Below are 18519 nucleotides of genomic sequence, written 5' to 3' on the forward strand. Positions count from 1 at the left end.
TTTTTTTGTCCCCACAGAGCGATCTGTGCACGTCCACATCCCACCTTGTAACAACACTGGATGCTGACCCTGCTGCCCATGTTGGTGGAGAGAAAAGAGAGGGCGCAGTGGGCCAGGGCAAGAGTGTAAGTTTAAATGACACTGTGGGTCCCCAGACAAACACCCCTCTGTGTCAGGGCCTATTGTGACTGGCTGCAGGCCAGCCCTCACCCCAGGCAGCTTGAACGGCTGGGATTGTTTCCCCCACCTCCTGTCCTCTCTGGAGTCCAGTGCCTGCCAGGCCCAGGCTGGGCAGGAAAAGGGAGGGCTGCTCTTTCTGGAAAGGAGGGAAAGGGAGGAAAACCAGCCTTGAGGAGGGTGAGGGACCCTGTCTGGGCCAAGTGGGGGTGCTGGAAGTATCACAGATAGAAGGAGATTGAGAGAGAGGACCCTGGGTCCCAGCTGTTCATTTTGCAGGAGAGCAAACCTCAGTCCAGACAGAACAAGAAACACGCCCATGGTCACACACCAAGTAAGTGACAGCGTAAGACTAGAATCCATGACTCTGAACCCCAGCCCAGGTTCTTGCTCCCATGCCAGGCCTCTCTGTTGGCATTTCCAAGGTGGCCCTGTTAAGGAGGTGAGGCAGGGAGTTCCACAGACCAGCAGCTAGGGGCTCCAAGAGTGTCACAGGTTAGGATTACGGTGCCCCAGGTTTCCTAGAATTCCGCGTTAAAACACATACTCGTGAGAGAATTTTCATCCTTAATTTGTTAATGACAAACACTTTGAGGTTAGCCAAGCCCTTGGAAAAGGAGAAGGGCGAGGCAGAGAATCAAAAGCAAGACCTCCAAAAGATCTTTCGGGGATACTAAACGCAGATGTTTGGAGTTTGTAAGAAGGCACCAGCCATGGTTCTTAAAGGAGCTCCCTAGGGGCAGTGGAGGTCAGCATCTCCGGTTCCAAGGAGATAGCTGGTCCTTGGGTTGGTGTTTTTCCCTGTACTCCCACCCCCAATTTTTTCCTCCAGGAGTTTTCAGTTGCCTTGTCCACTATGTCCACCTTGTACACTCTGCTTTAAAAGCTCAATTAACGTCTATATGTTCTTGCTTAGGTGGCAATTAGAAATCATTCAGAAATCTCTGTTTATGCTTTTGAGAAACGTAATTCTGTTATGACAGCTGGGGGGTTGGAAGGAAGCTGAGGGGCAGATGGGGGGCCCAGCACGGTCTCACGTGTTGCCTCTCTGCCATGTTTCTTTCAGGGGTGGTTTGGTTCTTGCTATGTTGCCACTGATCTTATTTTGAATTAATCAGAAAGGAGGTCTTGCACATGAACTACCTGTGAACTTGCCTTTCTCAGTGTATCCCAGGGGCCTCACAGGCCCTCAGTTTCCCCATTCATAATGGAGAAGGCAGTGGACTCAGCAGTTTGGAGGCTGAGTTCCAGAGAATCCTGGGGATAACAAGGATTTACTTCTGTAGGGCCACCACAGAGGGTGTGGGAGGTGGTGAAGAGAAACTGGAGGTAAGGGAGGTGGGGCTTTTTGGAGGAGCTTAGCTATCTGTTATAAATTCACCCCCAAGACACTCCAACATTAGAGTAGCTCTCCATTCAGTCTAGATAAACCTATCAGAAAATCTACTGGCTCGGCGCCTGTGGCTCAAGCGGCTAAGGTGCCAGCCACACACACCTGAACTGGCGGGTATGAATCCAGCCCGGGCTCACAAACAACAATGATGGCTGCAACCAAAAAAAATAGCCGGGTGTTGTGAAAGGCACCTGTAGTCCCAGCTACTTGGGAGGCAGAGGCAGGAGAATCGTTTGAGCCCAGGAGTTGGAGGTTGCTGTGAGCTGTGATGCCAAGGCACTCTACCCAGGGCGACAGCTTGAGGCTCTGTTTCAAAAATAAATAAATAAATAAAATCTACTGATTTCATATTTTTCTTGGCTAGCAGAATTCCCCTGACCCCTAACCCCCAAGTCAAACTGTTTAACCCCACACTGTGGCCTGGCAGTGTCACCCCGGGCATCTCCTGGTCCCTTCCTATTGGAACCCCTGCCCCACCGCCCCACCTCCTCCTGCTCAGCTCCCCCACTTCAGAAGGGTACATCCTCTAGGAGCTCCCTGGGAAAAGGTGGTTGGGGACAAGGTGTGTGTTTGTGAAGCCTCACATGCTCCAGAAAGTCGTTATTTTTTCATACAGCATCCTGTTCTCATTTTATAGATGCAATGTTTTTGCTCTCTGAGGATTTTGAAGTTTTTCTGCTCTCTGTGTAGTGTCTTTGCTTTAAACGCCTCCATCTGTTCCTTCGTTTTGTTTGCTGTTCATATTTGAGGCTTTTATCCTTCCAAAGGTCTGTTGGTGATCCTTGGCTGGCGGTTCCTCCCTAAGAGTAAGGCACTATAAGCCCACGGGGGATGGGGGAGGGGAGCTCCTGGAAACTCCCAGGGTGGGAACAGAGGTTGTCAACTTTCAATCTCTCAACAGGCTGATTAGGCAGAACCCAGTGATTTCAATAAACTCAGGATCTGTAGGTCTGTTCCCTTTGGCTGGTCAGTTTCCCGGAGGCTGCGCTGGGCTCTGGAAGTTAAGCCAGCCACTAAGCCTGGGAGTACAGGGTGGGTGAGCCCCAGAATGTAGGGTTTAACCCTCCTCTCAGACCCATTTTTAGCCAGAGATTAGGCTTTGACAGTGCTGGGCATCCAGAGCTGTACATATCTGACAAATGTGCATAGAAATTGTTGGCTAAAAGGGTAGGTTCTTACTCTGCAAGCCTGAGCTGAGTCTCAGAAGTCAAAAGCTCTGCCTGTCTGGGGAAAGACAGCCCAGCTAACTAACTTAGCTCTTCTAAGTCTGTAAAAGGATTTATGGGGCTTGTGGAGGATGCCAGACAGTGAAAGACATCCTTGCAGATCAGAACTGGCCAGGGAGTGCACTAAAGTACAAAGTCTACTTCAGCAGACCTTTACAGGACTGAAGTCTTTATGAGACTAAACACCTTCTAAGCCCTTGGCAGGGAGGAGATTTGGAAGAAAAAGTTGAGAATGGTTATGAGTTAACTGGGCAGATAAATCCCACAGATGGGACAGAATTCTGGCTGGCAGGGGCTAGGCTGAAGTAGTATTTCAGGACAGGATGACCTGCAGATGCATTTGAACTTAGGTCAGAGGCAGGTGCTAGGTCTTACATGAAATCAGCTTGCTTAGCAGGGAAGGATCAGGCTTGCCCAGTTGCCTCCTGAGCCCCCTCCCCGTGACCTGCCCCTTCCAGTGGCTCCAGGATGCTTCCCCTGCTCCTCCCTCCCACATCTCGTCCCAAATACTCCCTCATGATGCGGTGCTGATGCCTGCCACCCCTGGACATATTTGACCCACCTCAGTGTCCCCATGTGCCCAGACTCTGGTATGTGTCTGTGTTTAGACAGCATAGGGGAGGCAGGAGCAGATTCAGAGCACAGATCGACAGTTAAGAGTCCAAATCTTATATAGGAGGCTAAATAATGGCTAAACAAAGATGTCCACACCCTAATCCCTGAAGCCTGGGAGTATGTTAGTTTACAAAGTGAGAGCCTTTGCAGATGCGATTAAGGGAAGGATCTGGAGGTGGGGAGATTATCCCGGATTATCCCAAGTGGGCCCAGTATCAACATAAAGGGGTGCCAGCCCCATATGCCGGACGTGGCAGGTTCAAACCCAGCCCTGGCCAAACACTGCTAAAAAAAAAAAAAGAGAGAGAGAGGCAAGAGAAGTCACAGAGAGACGTGAAGGTTTGAAGATGACAGCAGAGATGAGAAAGAGAAAAAATGCTATACTGCTGGTCTGAAGATGGGGGAAAGCCATGAGCCAGGAATGCAGGCAGTTTGAAGAATCCAGAAAAGCCAATTCTTGATTGGCCTTCTGGAGAAAGTGAATTCTCCCCTAGAGCCTCCAGAAGGCACCCAGCCCTACCAACACCCTCCTTCTAGCCCACTAAGACTAACTTTATTATTTTTATTTATTAATTTTTTTAGAGACACAGTCTCACTTTGTTGCCCTTGGTAGAGTGCTATGGTGTCATAGCTCACAGTAACCTCCAACTCTTGGGCTTAAGCAATTCTGTTGCCTCAGCCTCCCAAGGGGCTGGGACAATACCACAATGCCTGGCTATTTTTTTGTTGCAGTTTGGCCAGGGCTGGGTTCGAACCTGCCACCCTTGGTATATGGGGCCAGCGCCCTACCCACTGAGCCATAGGCGCCGCCCTAAGACCAACTTTAGATTTCTTTTTTTTTTTCTTTTTTTGAGACAGAGCCTCAAGCCCTCAGTAGAGTGCTGTGGCATCACAGCTCAAGCCAACCTCCAACTCCTGGGCTCAAGCAAGTCTCCAAGTAGCTGGGACTACAGGTGCCTGCCACAATTCCTGACTTTTTTTTTTTTTGGTTGCAGCTGTCATTGATTGGCAGGCCCCGGGCTGGATTTGAACCCGCCAGCTCAGGTGTATGTGGCTGGTGCCTTAGCTGCTTGAGCCACAGGCGCCAAGCCAGATTTCTGACCTCTAGAAAAATTAATGTGTGTTAGTTGAAGCCACCAAATGTGCAGAAGTTTGTTACAGCAGCAATAGGAAACTAATACATCCTTGCTTTGCCATATATGAGCACTGATGCCTTGGCAAGCTACCTACCCAACTTCTCCGAGCTTCAGTTCCTTCATCTGTAAAAGAGGGATATTAACGTATGTGAGAAAATATATGTAAAGTACTTTAGCATGGTACCTGGCACATGGTTAGCATTTGATAAATGGGAGCTATGGGGTTTGTGTCATTGCCACCATCATCATCATCACTGTTACTCACAGATGTAAGAACAGACTGGACATTTTCCTTCTTGTCTAGACCTTCTTAGATAAAAGAGATAGATAGGAAACTATTACGAGACAGGCCTAAAAGCTCCAGAAGACATTTGGAAATTACTGGAGACATATTTGGTTGTCATATCTAGAGTGTATACTGGCATCTACCAAGTAGAGGCCAAGGGCACTGCTAAATATCCTGGTGGCGCCTGTGGCTCAGTGAGTAGGGCGCCGGCCCCATATATCGAGGGTGGCGGGTTCAAACCCAGCCCCGGCCAAACTGCAACAAAAAAATAGCCGGGCGTTGTGGCGGGCGCCTGTAGTCCCAGCTACTCGGGAAGCTGAGGCAAGAGAATCACTTAAGCCCAGGAGCTGGAGGTTGCTGTGAGCTGTGTGACACCATGGCACTCTACCAAGGGCCATAAAGTGAGACTCTGTCTCTACAAAAAAAAAAAAAAAAAGGATGGGCAGCGCCTGTGGCTCAAGGAGTAGGGCGCCGGTCCCATATGCCGGAGGTGGCGGGTTTAAACCTAACCCCGGCCCAAAAAAAAACCACACACACACAAAAAAAAAAGGTAAAGAAACCACCCAAATTCATATGGCTGGTAAACACAAGTTCTCATACAGCACATGTTAAAAATAAAAACACTCTAAAATAGCTGGGCGTTGTGGCCGGCGCCTGTAGTCCCAGCTGCTCAGGAGGCTGAGGCAAGAGAATCGCGTAAGCCCAAGAGTTAGAGGTTGCTGTGAACCGTGTGATGCCACGGCACTCTACCCGAGGGCGGTACAGTGAGACTCTGTCTCTACAAAAAAAAAAAAAAATAATAATAATAATAAAAATAAATATCCTGCACAGGAATGCACAGGAAAGCCCTCTGCAGCAAAGACTTACCTAGCCCAAATATTCATAGTGCCCAGGATGAGAAACCCTGCCATACTCTAAGATGTGGTTGTACCTCTTGGGAGCAAAATATCACAGGCAGAAAGAACAGGGAGCAGAGTCCTTCTCCAGCAGGGCCACTGACCCCTAGAGTGTCCCCAGACTACTGCTCCTCAGCTCCTCCACTTCCTGTTAGATTTGGGGCATGTCACATAACCTCTCTGAGCCTCTGTTACCTATCAGCAAAATGAAGAGAAATGACTTGCCTTTCTGCATTGATTAAATGAATAAACACGTGAAAGCGCAGCGCCTGGCACTCGTTAGTAACATTAGCTCCCTTCCTTTCTTGACTCATGTCAGGGTGGAATTAGTAATATTATCCTCTGATATATTCACCAAGATGCATAAACTCCTTAACCTTGTGGCACACCTGGGATTAATATGGGAGCTCATAAGTAGCCTGAAGACTCTTTAGAGCTGGACCCTTGGTTTGGAAGGCAAGGTCACATTTCAGCTCTTGGTCAGTCTTAACCATGACGCCCACAGGTCTCTTCCTCCCACCAACTCCTGGCACTGCCTGTGCTGCCCTTTTGGCACAAAATCTGCCTTGTGACTGCTTTCATCTGGGCTTTCTATTTATAATTTTTAGTACATGAAGCTTATTTATTTACAGGTCTTGGGTTGGAAGCTCTTTGAGTTTCCTTTCCTTACCATGTGGGACATCTCTAAAATCAGAGAAGCAAGGGACATTCGAGCAGCCATCATTTGACAGAGTGGGTTAGTAAGACTTCACAGTTGCAGTGGGCTTGGAAGCCAGACTTGCAGAACCACAGGCCGCTGTTTCTCCCATGGGGCTTCAATATGATATTGACCAGGCTCCTCTCTGGGTCAGTGCTAGGTGTGGGGGTGATGCCCAGCAACTATGATTGTAGGGAAGAGTCTGAAAGGACACAACTCCATTTCTCATCTTCTTTGTCTGAGCTCTAGGGACACAATCCTCATGACCCTTCGTTGAGTCCTCTCAGCGCTGTGTACATGGTACTGGTTGAATGGGTGGCAGGCAAATGGGCAGAAGAATGGGAAGAAGGAATGTGTGCCCAGTGGGTGGGTGCATGAGTGGATGGAAAGATGAAAGAACGGATGGATAAAGGAAGCCAGAAAATGTGCTTTGTGATTTCTGGGAACCAACCAGAGGAACACATATTCAGTATGTAATTACATATGTCCTCATGTTCAGAGGAGCATTAAGCAAAATTCCTATGTCACCTTCAGGACTTCTGATGCACAGAGCCATGAACAGACTGATGGAATGGGAACGAGATGGTATAGGACCCAACAGGAATGGAGGATGTAGTAGGAAATGGTCATGCAGGAGTCAGGTGGCTTGGGTTACTATGCATGGACCCAACAGAGTGTTTGGAGACTGCTGTTGCCAGCCCCCCTGTGGAGTCCTTCTTGGTTTGTTCCAGTCTCAACTGCCTTCCAGAAAAGATTACTGCCTTCCAGCACAATCTGCTCACAAACTTCTCTCTCCCAACATCCCCCAAGTCAGTATCTACAAGGAAGGTTGAGCTTTTGGAAGACGTTAGTACTTGAGTTAAATGGCTTTTGGAAGCTTTTGGAAGACATTGGTACTTGAGTTAAATGGCTGTTCATGTAATAGAACCACAGTCTGGAAAGGCCCTTAGAGATTATCTCCACACTGGGCCACTTTTTTTTGCAGAGAGAAAAATCAAGGTCCAGGGAAGGTGGGAGACTTTCTGATGTCATGTGGCAAGTGAATGACGAAGGGAATCCTGGTCGCCTGATTCCCACCCCAACTTAAGAATCTGTAGCTTGCTCTTCCCCAGCCAGCCAGCAGCCCCTGTGTCCAATCCACGCCCAGTCCCACTGGGACTGTTTGCTTCCTTGGAAGGGATTTCACTATTTCCCCATCTGTGCTCTCAATGGAGATGGAAAGGAAGACTGGCCCCTCCAGAAGTCCCCTTGTGACACCTTGCCTCATGCTCTGGCTGTCTGAGCTCCCTGTTTATACCTAAGTTTAACCAAATGCAGCCAATGCCTGACCAGATAGAGAGCAGGGACCTCAAGCTCCAAGAAGAGCAAAAGAACAGGGACTGGACACAGAAGGAAGAAAGAAAAGGGGCTAGAAACGGACAGTAAACTGATCCCCCACCACCCACCAGGGACTCTGCTGGGCAATTATGGTATCTCATTTATTCTGACAACCCCACAGGATAAGGGATGTAATAATCCCTGTTTTATGCATGAAAACACTGAGGCCTCAAGAAGTGGCTCAATTTATCAAGCCCTTCAGAGGTGAAGTTGAGGTTAAAATCCAGGTCTACCTGACCCCCAACGCCTTGCTGGGTCACGAGCTCCTAGACAATGTTTTGTGTCACCACACTATCAAGCGTTCTCAATAGCTACCCATAAAGAGCTAAAATTTCTCTCCTGAGGGCCCAAATGAACAAGGTCAAGGCTAAAAAGGATCAATGCAAAGTCCTGCCCTTAATTTCAAAACGTCATTTGCACAGTGCAGAACGAGGTCCTAGTTACTGGCCAGCAGCTCATTATCAGGTTGTCACCACACAGTGCTGCCCGCTCCGCCTTATGTTTCCATAGCCCTTTCAGTTTGTAAATTCCCTTCTCTTGATGCTCTGCTCTGATTGGCGGTACAAGGCTTGGCGAAGGGGGGTGTCTATCAGCAGGGTATACGTACCCAGTGTGTTTGGTTGCCTGTAAGGCTAGTGCACTATTTGTTTGCATTAACACAGTGTAATGTCGGCTTGGCACCTGTGGCTCAAGAGGCTAGGGCGCCAGCCACATACACCAGAAGTAGTGGGTTTGAATCCAGCCTGGGCCTGCCAAACAGCAATGATGGCTACAGCAAAAAAACAGCCGGGTGTTGTGGCAGGTGCCTATAGTCCCAGCTGCTTGGGAGGCTGAGGCAAGAGTATCACTGAAGTCCCAAGAGTTGGAGGTTGCTGTGAGCTGTGATACAACAGCACTCTACCGAAGGTGACATAATGAGACTCTGTCTCAAAAAAAAAAAAAAAAATTCCAGTGTAATGTCAACAGATTTTGTGCAGAGCCACTGTGTGGAATGTATTATATGCTTCATCTCATTTAATTCTCAAAACCATCTCATTTAATTCTCAAAACAAGCCTATGGAATCATGACTATTATAATCCTCGTCTTACAGATCACAAAACCAAGAGGTGGCACACAGCTAGTAAGTAATAGAATTTGGGCTCCTGTCTGATAAATATCAAGAAAACTGTCATTCTGAACATCTCAGGCCCCTCCAGAGTCATGTGTCCTTTTTGGGGGTGCCATCCTTAAGGGAAAAAATGCCACTCAGAGGAATAAGAGACTCAGGAGGGACATCATCCCCCTAAGGCTTGTTGGAAGGGACTGAGAATATTTACCCTGGAGAAGAAAATCCTCAGAGAACACACAATTGCTGTTTTTAAGGGCAAAAAGTTTCTATGCTTGGGAACAGATTGGGTTCTGCAGGGCAATTACCAACCTACAGTCAACTGCTTTCGCCCCCTATTGGGGGGAGGTAAAATTGATGTGCCCATACCAGCTGCCCTGTTCCATCCGTGAAGTTTGAGTTTAATCTTTCGTTCACAGAAGTGCTTTCAATCCTGACAAGTTGTCAAGAGGAAGAGAGTGGGAAGGGAATTTGGACCAATGGGTAATAATTACAAGGCACCAACAAGAAAGTTAATTTTCTGACGATTAAAACATCCCAATAACCCAAAGGGCTGGTTGAGAGTAGGTGTGAGGCGCTTGTCTTTGGAGGGGATCAAGTCATGCTGAATTGCCCATCTCTCAGGTGATTGGGAGACATCGATCCCAGTGTTTTGGTGGGTTGGGGGCTTTGGTGAGTTACCTCCTCTGAATTACAGTTGGTCCTTTTAGGAGGGGTCTGCCAGGGTTGTTCGTTTCTTTTTTGTCTTATTCAGGGAGAAATTTGGAACTCATAAGGAAAGAGGGTAGCCCTGGGACACAGCAGGAGAGGAGATATTTTGGACAGGTGGTGGTCTGGCAACATTTATCTTCCAGATTCAGCTCTGATGCTTGACCAAGATCTAGTCAGCGAGGGTTGGGCCATGACCCTCTATCACTTCCCAAACTGACCTCCCACACAGGGCCATTGTAAACAACCCAAGGGAACAAAAGTTTCTTATAAATTCTGTAAATGTGATTGAGGCTTGGCTGAAGACAGAGGTTCAGAGTGCGGCCAAGGGCAGGGACAAGTCAGGTAGGAGTCAGAGTTGGGGGCCCAGTGCAAGGGCTCTGGCTCCGTCTGCTGAATCCCCACCCAGGTGGATTTTCTCATCAAAGCCCATGTTGATTTGGGCCCTCTATGCTGGGTCCCCTGTACTTTGTGCATTCACTGGGAGGTAACCTAGTGAGAGTTTTTAGAAAAGAGGCTGTGAAATTGGGCAGACCCTGGCTAGAGTTCTGTCATGCCCTTCATTATTAGCCTTGTGAATTTAGGTTGGTTTCTTCTCTGCTTTGAGGCTCAGTTTCCTCATCTGTAGAATGGATGCAGTAATTGTGATCTCCTTACTGGATAGATATAACGATTATTATTTTTTTGAGGCTGAGTTTCACTATGTCACCCTTGGTAGAGTGCATGGTGTCACAGCTCACAGCAACCTTTAACTCTTGGGCTCTTGGGCTTAAGCAATTCTCTTGTCTCAGTCTCCCAAGTAGCTGGAACTACAGGTACCTGCCACAATGCCCAGCTAATTTTTTGTTGCAGTTGTCATTGTTGTTTAGCTGGCCTGGGCCGGGTTCGAACCTACCAGCCTCGGCGTATGTGGCCTGGAGCCCTTCCCATTGTACTAGAGGCACCGAGCCAAGGATAAGGATTAAATGAGATCTTTTTGTTTATTTGTTTGAGACAGTCTATGTTGCCCTCGGTAGAGTGCTGTGGCATCACAGCTCACAGCAACCTCCAATTCTTGGGCTTGAGCGATTCTCTTGCCTCAGCCTCCCGAGTAGCGGGGCTACAGGTGGCCACCACAACGCCCGGCTATTTTTTGTTGCAGTTGCCACTGCTGTTTTAGCTGGCTGGGGCCGGGTTTGAACCCACCACCCTCGGTATATGGGGCCAGCACCCTACCCACTGAGCCACAGGCACTGCCCAAATGAGATCTTGAACCTAAAACACTGAGTACGGTGCCTGACACATATATTATTATTATTACTAAATTAACCTCTGTCAATGAAAACCAAACTCATCATCCCTATATTCTCATCATTTCTATGGCCAGGGTTCCTAATCACAGACATGTTTGGTACTAAAATCTCCCCTGGACCTCACTTGGTTAACAATTGCTAAGGGCCCACATGAAAACACCCACATCCCTGGCCGTCGCTGTTCTACCACCCTCCCTCCCACCTTCTCTAATGTAGCAGAAACAGAGATGTATTATAATTGAAAGCTCTGAGATTACTCACTGTTCTTTGAGAAAGAGTAACTGGACTTATCTGAAAGGCAGTCTGCACCTGGAACTCCGTACCCAGGAGATCACCCCTACAGGAGTACGGAGGAGCCTGTGACCTGGTGGCCATAGGTGGCCTAATTACTGGTCAGTGTGTGTGTCTGTGTGCGCAAGTGTGCATGTATATTTGTGCAGTGACCTGTGTCACTGTGTCATGGACCCTACTAGGTGTATATTAGGGCTAGGCCAGTACAATGGGAAGGATATACAGGCTTTGCAGTTTGCAAGACCTGGGTTCAAATATCAGCTCTGCAGCTCTGAGCTATGTGAGCACAGAGAGGTATACTTATGTAGGGTGCTCTTTGAAACAAGGGGAAAGGAAAACCTATCTTACAGGCTGGGTGTGGCGACTCACACCTATAATCCTAGCACTCTGGGAGGCTGAGGTGAGTGGATTGCTTGAGCTCAGGAGTTGGAGACCAGTCGGAGCAAGGGTAAGACTCCATCTCTACTAAAAATAGATAGAATAACTGACCTGTTGTGTGGCATACACCTGTAGTGCCCTCTACTTGAGAGGCTGAGGCAAGAGGATTGCTTGAGTCTAGAAGTTTGAGGTTGCTGTGAGCTATGACCCCATGGCATTCTAGCCAGGGCAACAGAGTGAGATTCTGTCTAAAAACAAACAAACAAACAAACTTATCTTATGAGGCATTTGCCTGATTAAATTAGGGCATAGATAGCAAATATCTGACCCAAGGTCTTGGCACTGGCAGGCACTCAGGTGGTGGCTTCTGTCATTTTTTGTGCATGCTGTTTCAATGGTCAATGTGTCCATGGTAGGGTTTCTCACTTTGTCATCCTTGGTAGAGTGCCTTGGCGTCACAGCTCACAGCAACCTCCAGCTCTTGGACTTAGGCGATTCTCTTGCCTCAGCCTCCCAAGTAGCTGGGACTACAGGTGCCCACTACAATGCCTGGCTATTTTTTTTTTTTTTTGCAGTTTTTTGGCCAGGGCCAGGTTTGAACCCACCACCTCTAGTATATGGGGCCGGCGCCCTACTCCTTTGAGCCACAGGTGCCGCTCTCCAGCTATTTTTTTTATTGCAGTTTGGCTGGGGCCGGGTTCAAAGCTGCCATCCTTGGTATTTGGGGCCGGCGCCCTACTCATTGAACCAGAGGCTCTGCCCGATCTCTTTTCTATTTTTAAAAAGAATTGTGAGTCTTTTCAGCTTGACATCAATGGGGACAGGAGCAGAAGGTTTATGGACACGTACACTAATGTCCTGTGCATGTGGGAATCTCTGTGTTGGAAAGGGCAATGGCATGGTGGTGGGGTGGGGGGGGGTCTCTCTTCTTGAGAACAGAGGTGGGGAGTGTGAGGGTGGAGAAGACTTTCATCCCAACTTCTCATATTTGTCCATGCTTATTTTTATAGAAAGAATTTCCCCCCGTTTTGAGCTCCATATCCCCCCCACCCCCATCTCTAATTTAGTTCCACAAATATTTACTAATCCTCACTATAATACTTAAAACCGCCATTTATTGGGCACTTAAAAGCATTTTCCACACCTTGCCTCTCACCCTCAGCTCTCCCGGGAAAGGCAGCTCATTTTACAGTTGAGCGAATGAAACTGGGGGAGATTTAGTCACTCCCTTCCGTCTTTCTGCTGGCAAAGTTGAGAAGACCCAGACGCTTTATCTGGGGGAGGTAGAAGGGGATGAAAAAGAATAAGACCTCAGGTGGCGCCTGTGGCTCAAAGGTGTAGGGCCCCGGCCCCGTATGCCGGAGGTGGTGGGTTCAAACCCAGCCCAGGCCAAAAACTGCAAAAAAAAAAAAAAAAGTTTAAAAATTAAAAAAAATAAAATAAAATACCGCCACCCCAAAAAGAATAAGACCTCTACCCTCAAAGATCTGACAATAAATATGCAACATTAACTGTCAGACCGAGCAACTGAGGGGGTGACGGCGCTGAGTCTTGGAGGGTGCAGTTTAGTTTGTTGGGGAGCAGTGAAGTGCAGGCAGGGAGGCAGATTGGCAGGCACTGGGAAGTCAGGCAGAGCGATGCAGGGTTCCCAGTGGGAGCCTGTGTCCTGGGAGTCTTCAGGAAGGGGGACAGACAGAGGTGAGGAAGGTCAGGTGGACCCCAGATGCAAAGGAGGGCAGAGATGGTTGGTGAAAGCAGAACCCATCCTATGGATGTACATGGCCAGGTAACAGAGGGCCATTTGGAGGCTGTGAGACCATCAGAGCCTCAGTCTGCGTGTGGGAGGCCTGACTCCAGTGGATGTCTCAAGTGCAGTGCTGAGTTCTGTGCCTATCGGCGCTAGGAGGGCAGGGCAACTGCAGCTCATAAACAGGGACTCTCTGGAGAGGCGGACTGTGGGGGCTGGGAAGGCCAAAACCTGGGACAGCAAGACCAGGTATGATGGGGGAGGGGGAGCATCTCTTGCAATTTGGCAGAAATTGGTGTGAGCCCCTGAGAGGCTGGAGACCGGGTGGGAACAGCCAGGGTGGACAGCTTTCAGAAGTGTGGGCCAGGGGAGATGGGAGATGATTGCTTTTTTTTTTTTTTTTGCAGTTTTTGGCGGGGGCCGGGTTTGAATCCGCCACCTCTGGTGTATGGGGCTGGCGCCCTACTCCTTTCAGCCATAGGCACTGCCCAAGATGATTGCTTTTTGACTCCAAGACTGATGTGATCAAATCTATAACCCATCACTTTCACTAGAATGTGAACTCCCTCAGGTGGGGAGTTTGTCTCTTCTGCTTCACCTGTGTACTCCCAGCGTTTCCCACAGCAACGGTCGCTGCATGGGTGCGAGGCTGATAATCGGCTGAGTTCATACAAAGAACTGCAAATATGCAATGTTTATGCATAGACATGTATGTAGTAAACTTTTTTAAAAATCATACTGTTAAAAGAATTTTTAATGTATGAAACTAAATTCTGTCAGCGACATACATATACACAGGTTACTTTCTTAGATCAAAATCATGGCTAAATTCACTTTTAAATATAAGGTTCCAAGTAACTGGGCCAGCTATCTGTACCTCTTCATCCTATTGAGTCCCTACTTCAACAGCCGATGCTAATTCCATCATAATATTCATCACATAGTTTTATAACTACCAGTTTACCGGTCTCCCATTAGACTAGGGGCTACCTGAGAGCAAGGACTATCCACTTCACTTTGTCTTGAATAGTACACAAAGCAACTTACTTGCAATGAGTAATGAATACGATTTCTACTCAACAGTCTGCATTTGTCCATCAAATATCCTTGTCTATAGTCTGACTTTAAATCCTCAAATTTCAACAAAATTATACCGAGGCTTTGGTTTAGCACATGCTAAATCATTTTCAAAACTGAACCTCTGAGGCATTTTATTATAAAAAGTTGGCACTTGTATACATAAACTAATATGAACTTAAAAATTCATTAGAAGTTTACTTCATTTTTAAACTTGACCTTCATCTTTGGCTTTGTTGATTTGGGCTGCTATATAAGGAGATCCTCCTTTGCGTGATTTAAGAGCATAAATCGAATCATAAATATCCCTTTATTGGCAGTAGGCCTTACACCTAGTATTAATGCTCCTTCCTATTTTGTCATTTGGGGTTCAAACCCACGTCCGTAATAGCCACCACTAGAGGCAGGTTTTGGCAGACTTTGAAAAACTTGTTTTACTTGAGGCTCCATATGCTTCACAGCTTGCAAAATGTAACGGCCTGCAAATCCTGCAGCAGTAATGGTTAGTCCAACTGCTACCACTGTATTGGCCACGGCTCCGGCTCAGCTCCAGGGCCTCCATCGGGAGCGCGTATCCTCCCAGCCAAAAGGTCTCGGCCACTAACTATATGCCTTTAGCAGAGAGCAACGTAGCCACAGGCCTGTAGTAAACATTTTAAAACTTTGATGAGGGCGGCGCCTGTGGCTCAGTGAGTAGGGCGCCGGCCCCATATGCCAAGGGTGGCGGGTTCAAACCCAGCCCTGGCCAAACCGCAACAACAACAACAACAAAAAAACAAAAATAGCCAGGCGTTGTGGCGGGCGCCTGTAGTCCCAGCTGCTCGGGAGGCTGAGGCAAGAGAATCGCGTAAACCCAAGAGTTAGAGGTTGCTGTGAGCCATGTGACGCCACGGCACTCTACCCGAGGGCGGTACAGTGAGACTCTGTCTCTACAAAAAAAAAAAAAAATTGATGAGGCTGGGCATAGTGGTTCAGAACTGTAATCTTAGCACTCTGGGAGGCTGAGATGGGTGGATTGCTTGAGCTCAGGAGTTTGAGACCAGCCTGAGCAAGAGCGAGAGTCCATCTCTAAAAATAGCCAGGCGTTGTGGCGGGCACCTATATTTCCAGCTACTGGGGAGGCTGAGGCAAGAGAATCACTTGAGCCCAAGAATTTGAGGTTGCTGTGAGCTATGATGCCACCGCACTCTACCCAGGGCACAAAGTGAGACTGTCTCAAAAAAACAAAACAAAACAAAAAAACCTTTGATAAGACTACATACAAATGGTCAAAGCAGTAGTGGGGAAGGGAGGAAATGGGATTAGGGTAAAAATAAAAGGGACCGCAACTGCTTCTGATTTGTTTTTCTTATAAAGAAGAACTCGGCTTGGCGCCTATAGCTCAGCAGCTAGGGCGCCAGCACATACACCAGAGCTGGCGGGTTGGAATCCAGTTCGGGCCTGCCAAACAATGACAACTACAACCAAACAATAGCCGGGCATGTGGCAGGCGCCTGTAATCCCAGCTACTCGGGAGACTGAGGCAAGAGAATCGCTTAAGCACAAGAGTTTGAGGTTGCTGTGAGGCACCTCTACTGAGGGCAACATAGTGAGACTGTCTCAAAAAAAAAAAAAAAAATGAAGAACTGAAGAATGTATAATTGTAAACATTTGTCAAATTTGAGGGATAGGTTCACAGGTTCCTGTTGTATTCATCTTCATAATTTAGAAAGTATTTCCTAAAAAAAAATGTTTACGCGTAATTTCTTTCTTTCTTTTTTTTTGTAGACATAAAAGTCTTTCTTTATCGCCCTCGGTAGAGTGCTGTGGCGCTACAGCTCACAGCAACCTCCAACTCCTGGGCTTAGGTGATTCTCTTGCCTCAGCCTCCTGAGTAGCTGGGACTACAGGCGTCCGCCACAATGCCCAGCTATTTTTTTGTTGCAGTTTGGCTGGGGCCGGGTTTGATCCCGCCACACTCCGTATATGGGGCTGGCACCCTACCCACTGAGCCACAGGTACTGCCCAAGCATAATTATTTTTTTTTTTTTTTTTTTTGTAGAGACAGAGTCTCACTTCACTGCCCTCGGTAGAGTGCCCTCGGTAGAGTGCCGTGGCGTCACACGACTCACAGCAACCTCCAACTCTTGGGCTTACGCGATTCTCCTGCCTCAGCCTCCCGAGTAGCTGGGACTACAGGCGCCCGCCACAACGCCCGGCTATTTTTTGGTTGCAGTTTGGCCGGGGCTGGGTTTGAACCCGCCACCCTCGGCATATGCGGCCGGCGCCCTACCGACTGAGCCACAGGCACCGCCCAGCATAATTATTTTTTAATGTATGGGCTATCTCTTCTCCAGTAGATGTCTGTGTTGAGGATTTAGGGCTTTTTAGGATTACAAATAAGCCCATTTAATCCTCTTGATGCAGATTTTTCATGGGTCAAAGTGCTACTTTGAAATAATGAAGCAAAACCTGGTTTGTCTTGCTGCTTTTCTTGATCAATTATTTATAATATGATTGTGCTTAGAATATAATTCTTGGTGGGGGATCTCAACACCTTTCAGGTAGCATAATGTTACATTAACTTGCATTCATTCCTGTCCCCTTGAGGACTCCGTGTCCCCTTGCCTTTCTGCCCACTCCTCTCACCCCCAAACTGTGCCCATCCTTCCAAGCCTGTGTATCTCTTCCATGAAAACATTCTTTTTTTTTTTTTTTGTAGAGACAGAGTCTCACTGTACCGCCCTCGGGTAGAGTGCCGTGGCGTCACACGGCTCACAGCAACCTCTAACTCTTGGGCTTACGTGATTCTCTTGCCTCAGCCTCCCGAGTAGCTGGGACTACAGGCGCCGGCCACAATGCCCGGCTATTTTTTTGTTGCAGTTTGGCCAGGGCTGGGTTTGAACCCGCCACCCTTGGCACGTGGGGCCGGCGCCCTACTCACTGAGCCACAGGTGCCGCCCGAAAACATTCTTTTTTTTTTTTTTTTTTGAGACAGAGCCTCAAGCTGTCATCCTGGGTAGAGTGCCATGGCATTACAGCTCACAGCAACCTCCAACTCCTGGGCTCAAGCAATTCTCTTGTCTCTTACCTTAGCCTCCCAAGTAGCTGGGACTACAGGCGCCCGCCACAATGCCCGGCTAATGTTTTGGTTGCAGCCATCATTGTTGTTTGGTGGGCCCCGGGCTGGATCCAAACCCGCCAGCTCAGGTGTATGTGACTGGTGCCTTAGCCGCTTGAGCCACAGGCGCCGAGCCTTTTTTTTTTTTTTTAAAACAGAGTCTCACTACATCGCCCTGGGTAGAATCCCATGGCATCACAGCTCACAGCAACCTCAAACTCCTGGGCTTAAGCAATTCTCTTACCTCAGCCTCCCAAGTAGCTGGGACTACAGGTGCCTGCCACACGCCTGGCTATTTTTTTGTTGCAATTGTTATGTTGTTTAGCTGGCCCAAGGCCGGGTTTAAACCCGCCACCCTCGGTGCACGTGGCCGGCACTAACCATTGGGCTACCAGTGCTGAGCCCATGCAAACATTCTTTACAGCCCAGTAGCACATGTCACTGACTGTTTAACAATCACAGTTAACTTTTATTTTTTTTGCTTCATTCGGTGAATATAACTTTTGTCAGCAGAAACACCATTTCAGACACTGTTGCCAGGTGGACAAAGGCTCACTAGAATGGAAATAGATATCTGGTTAAATTCTTCTAGCTAAACTTGGGGTTCCCTGTAGCTTTGGGGCCTTCAGTTTTCATCAGTAAAATACCAACAATAACTGACCTCACAGGTGTCCCAGAAAATTGATTTAGATATTTTGTATAAAATAGAGAAGGAGTTGAGAAAACTTTTTTTTTTGAGATAGTCTCACTTTGTCACCCTTGGTAGAGTGCTGTGGTGCCATAGCTCACAGCAACCTTAAAATCCTGGGCTCAAGCGATTCTCTTGCCTCCACCTCCCAAGTAGCTGGGACTAGAGGCACCCACCACAACACTTGGCTACTTGCTAAAGACAGAGGTCTCACTCTTGCTCAGGCTGGTCTCAAACCCCTGAGCTCAGGCAATCCTCCTGCATCGGCCTCCCATAGTGCTATGATTACAGGTGTGAGTCACCGCACCTGGCCATAGTCGAGTAAATCT

General features: G+C 48.0%; 1 protein-coding gene and 1 pseudogene across 5 annotated transcripts in view; one reads left to right on the plus strand and one right to left on the minus strand.

Annotated features, from left to right (window-relative positions):
- NCMAP (non-compact myelin associated protein) overlaps window positions 1–18519 on the plus strand; it is a 49885-nt gene that overhangs the window by 21477 nt on the left and 9889 nt on the right. For 3 of the 5 annotated variants that reach the window (XM_053576137.1, XM_053576135.1, XM_053576136.1), the window contains exon 2: window positions 18–125. The exons of 1 other annotated variant lie outside the window; for it this stretch is intronic. In XM_053576137.1, coding sequence (XP_053432112.1) covers window positions 61–125 — 65 coding nt within the window. In that variant the 5' untranslated portion in view covers window positions 18–60. Of the gene's footprint in view, window positions 1–17; window positions 126–11190; window positions 11302–18519 lie in introns of those variants that run through there. One more of the 5 variants, XM_053576138.1, reaches the window with a different exon arrangement.
- LOC128575430 (mitochondrial import inner membrane translocase subunit TIM14-like) lies at window positions 12796–18505 on the minus strand (annotated as a pseudogene).

This window comes from Nycticebus coucang, chromosome 22 (genome assembly GCF_027406575.1).
Source record: "Nycticebus coucang isolate mNycCou1 chromosome 22, mNycCou1.pri, whole genome shotgun sequence".
NCBI lineage: Eukaryota > Metazoa > Chordata > Mammalia > Primates > Lorisidae > Nycticebus > Nycticebus coucang.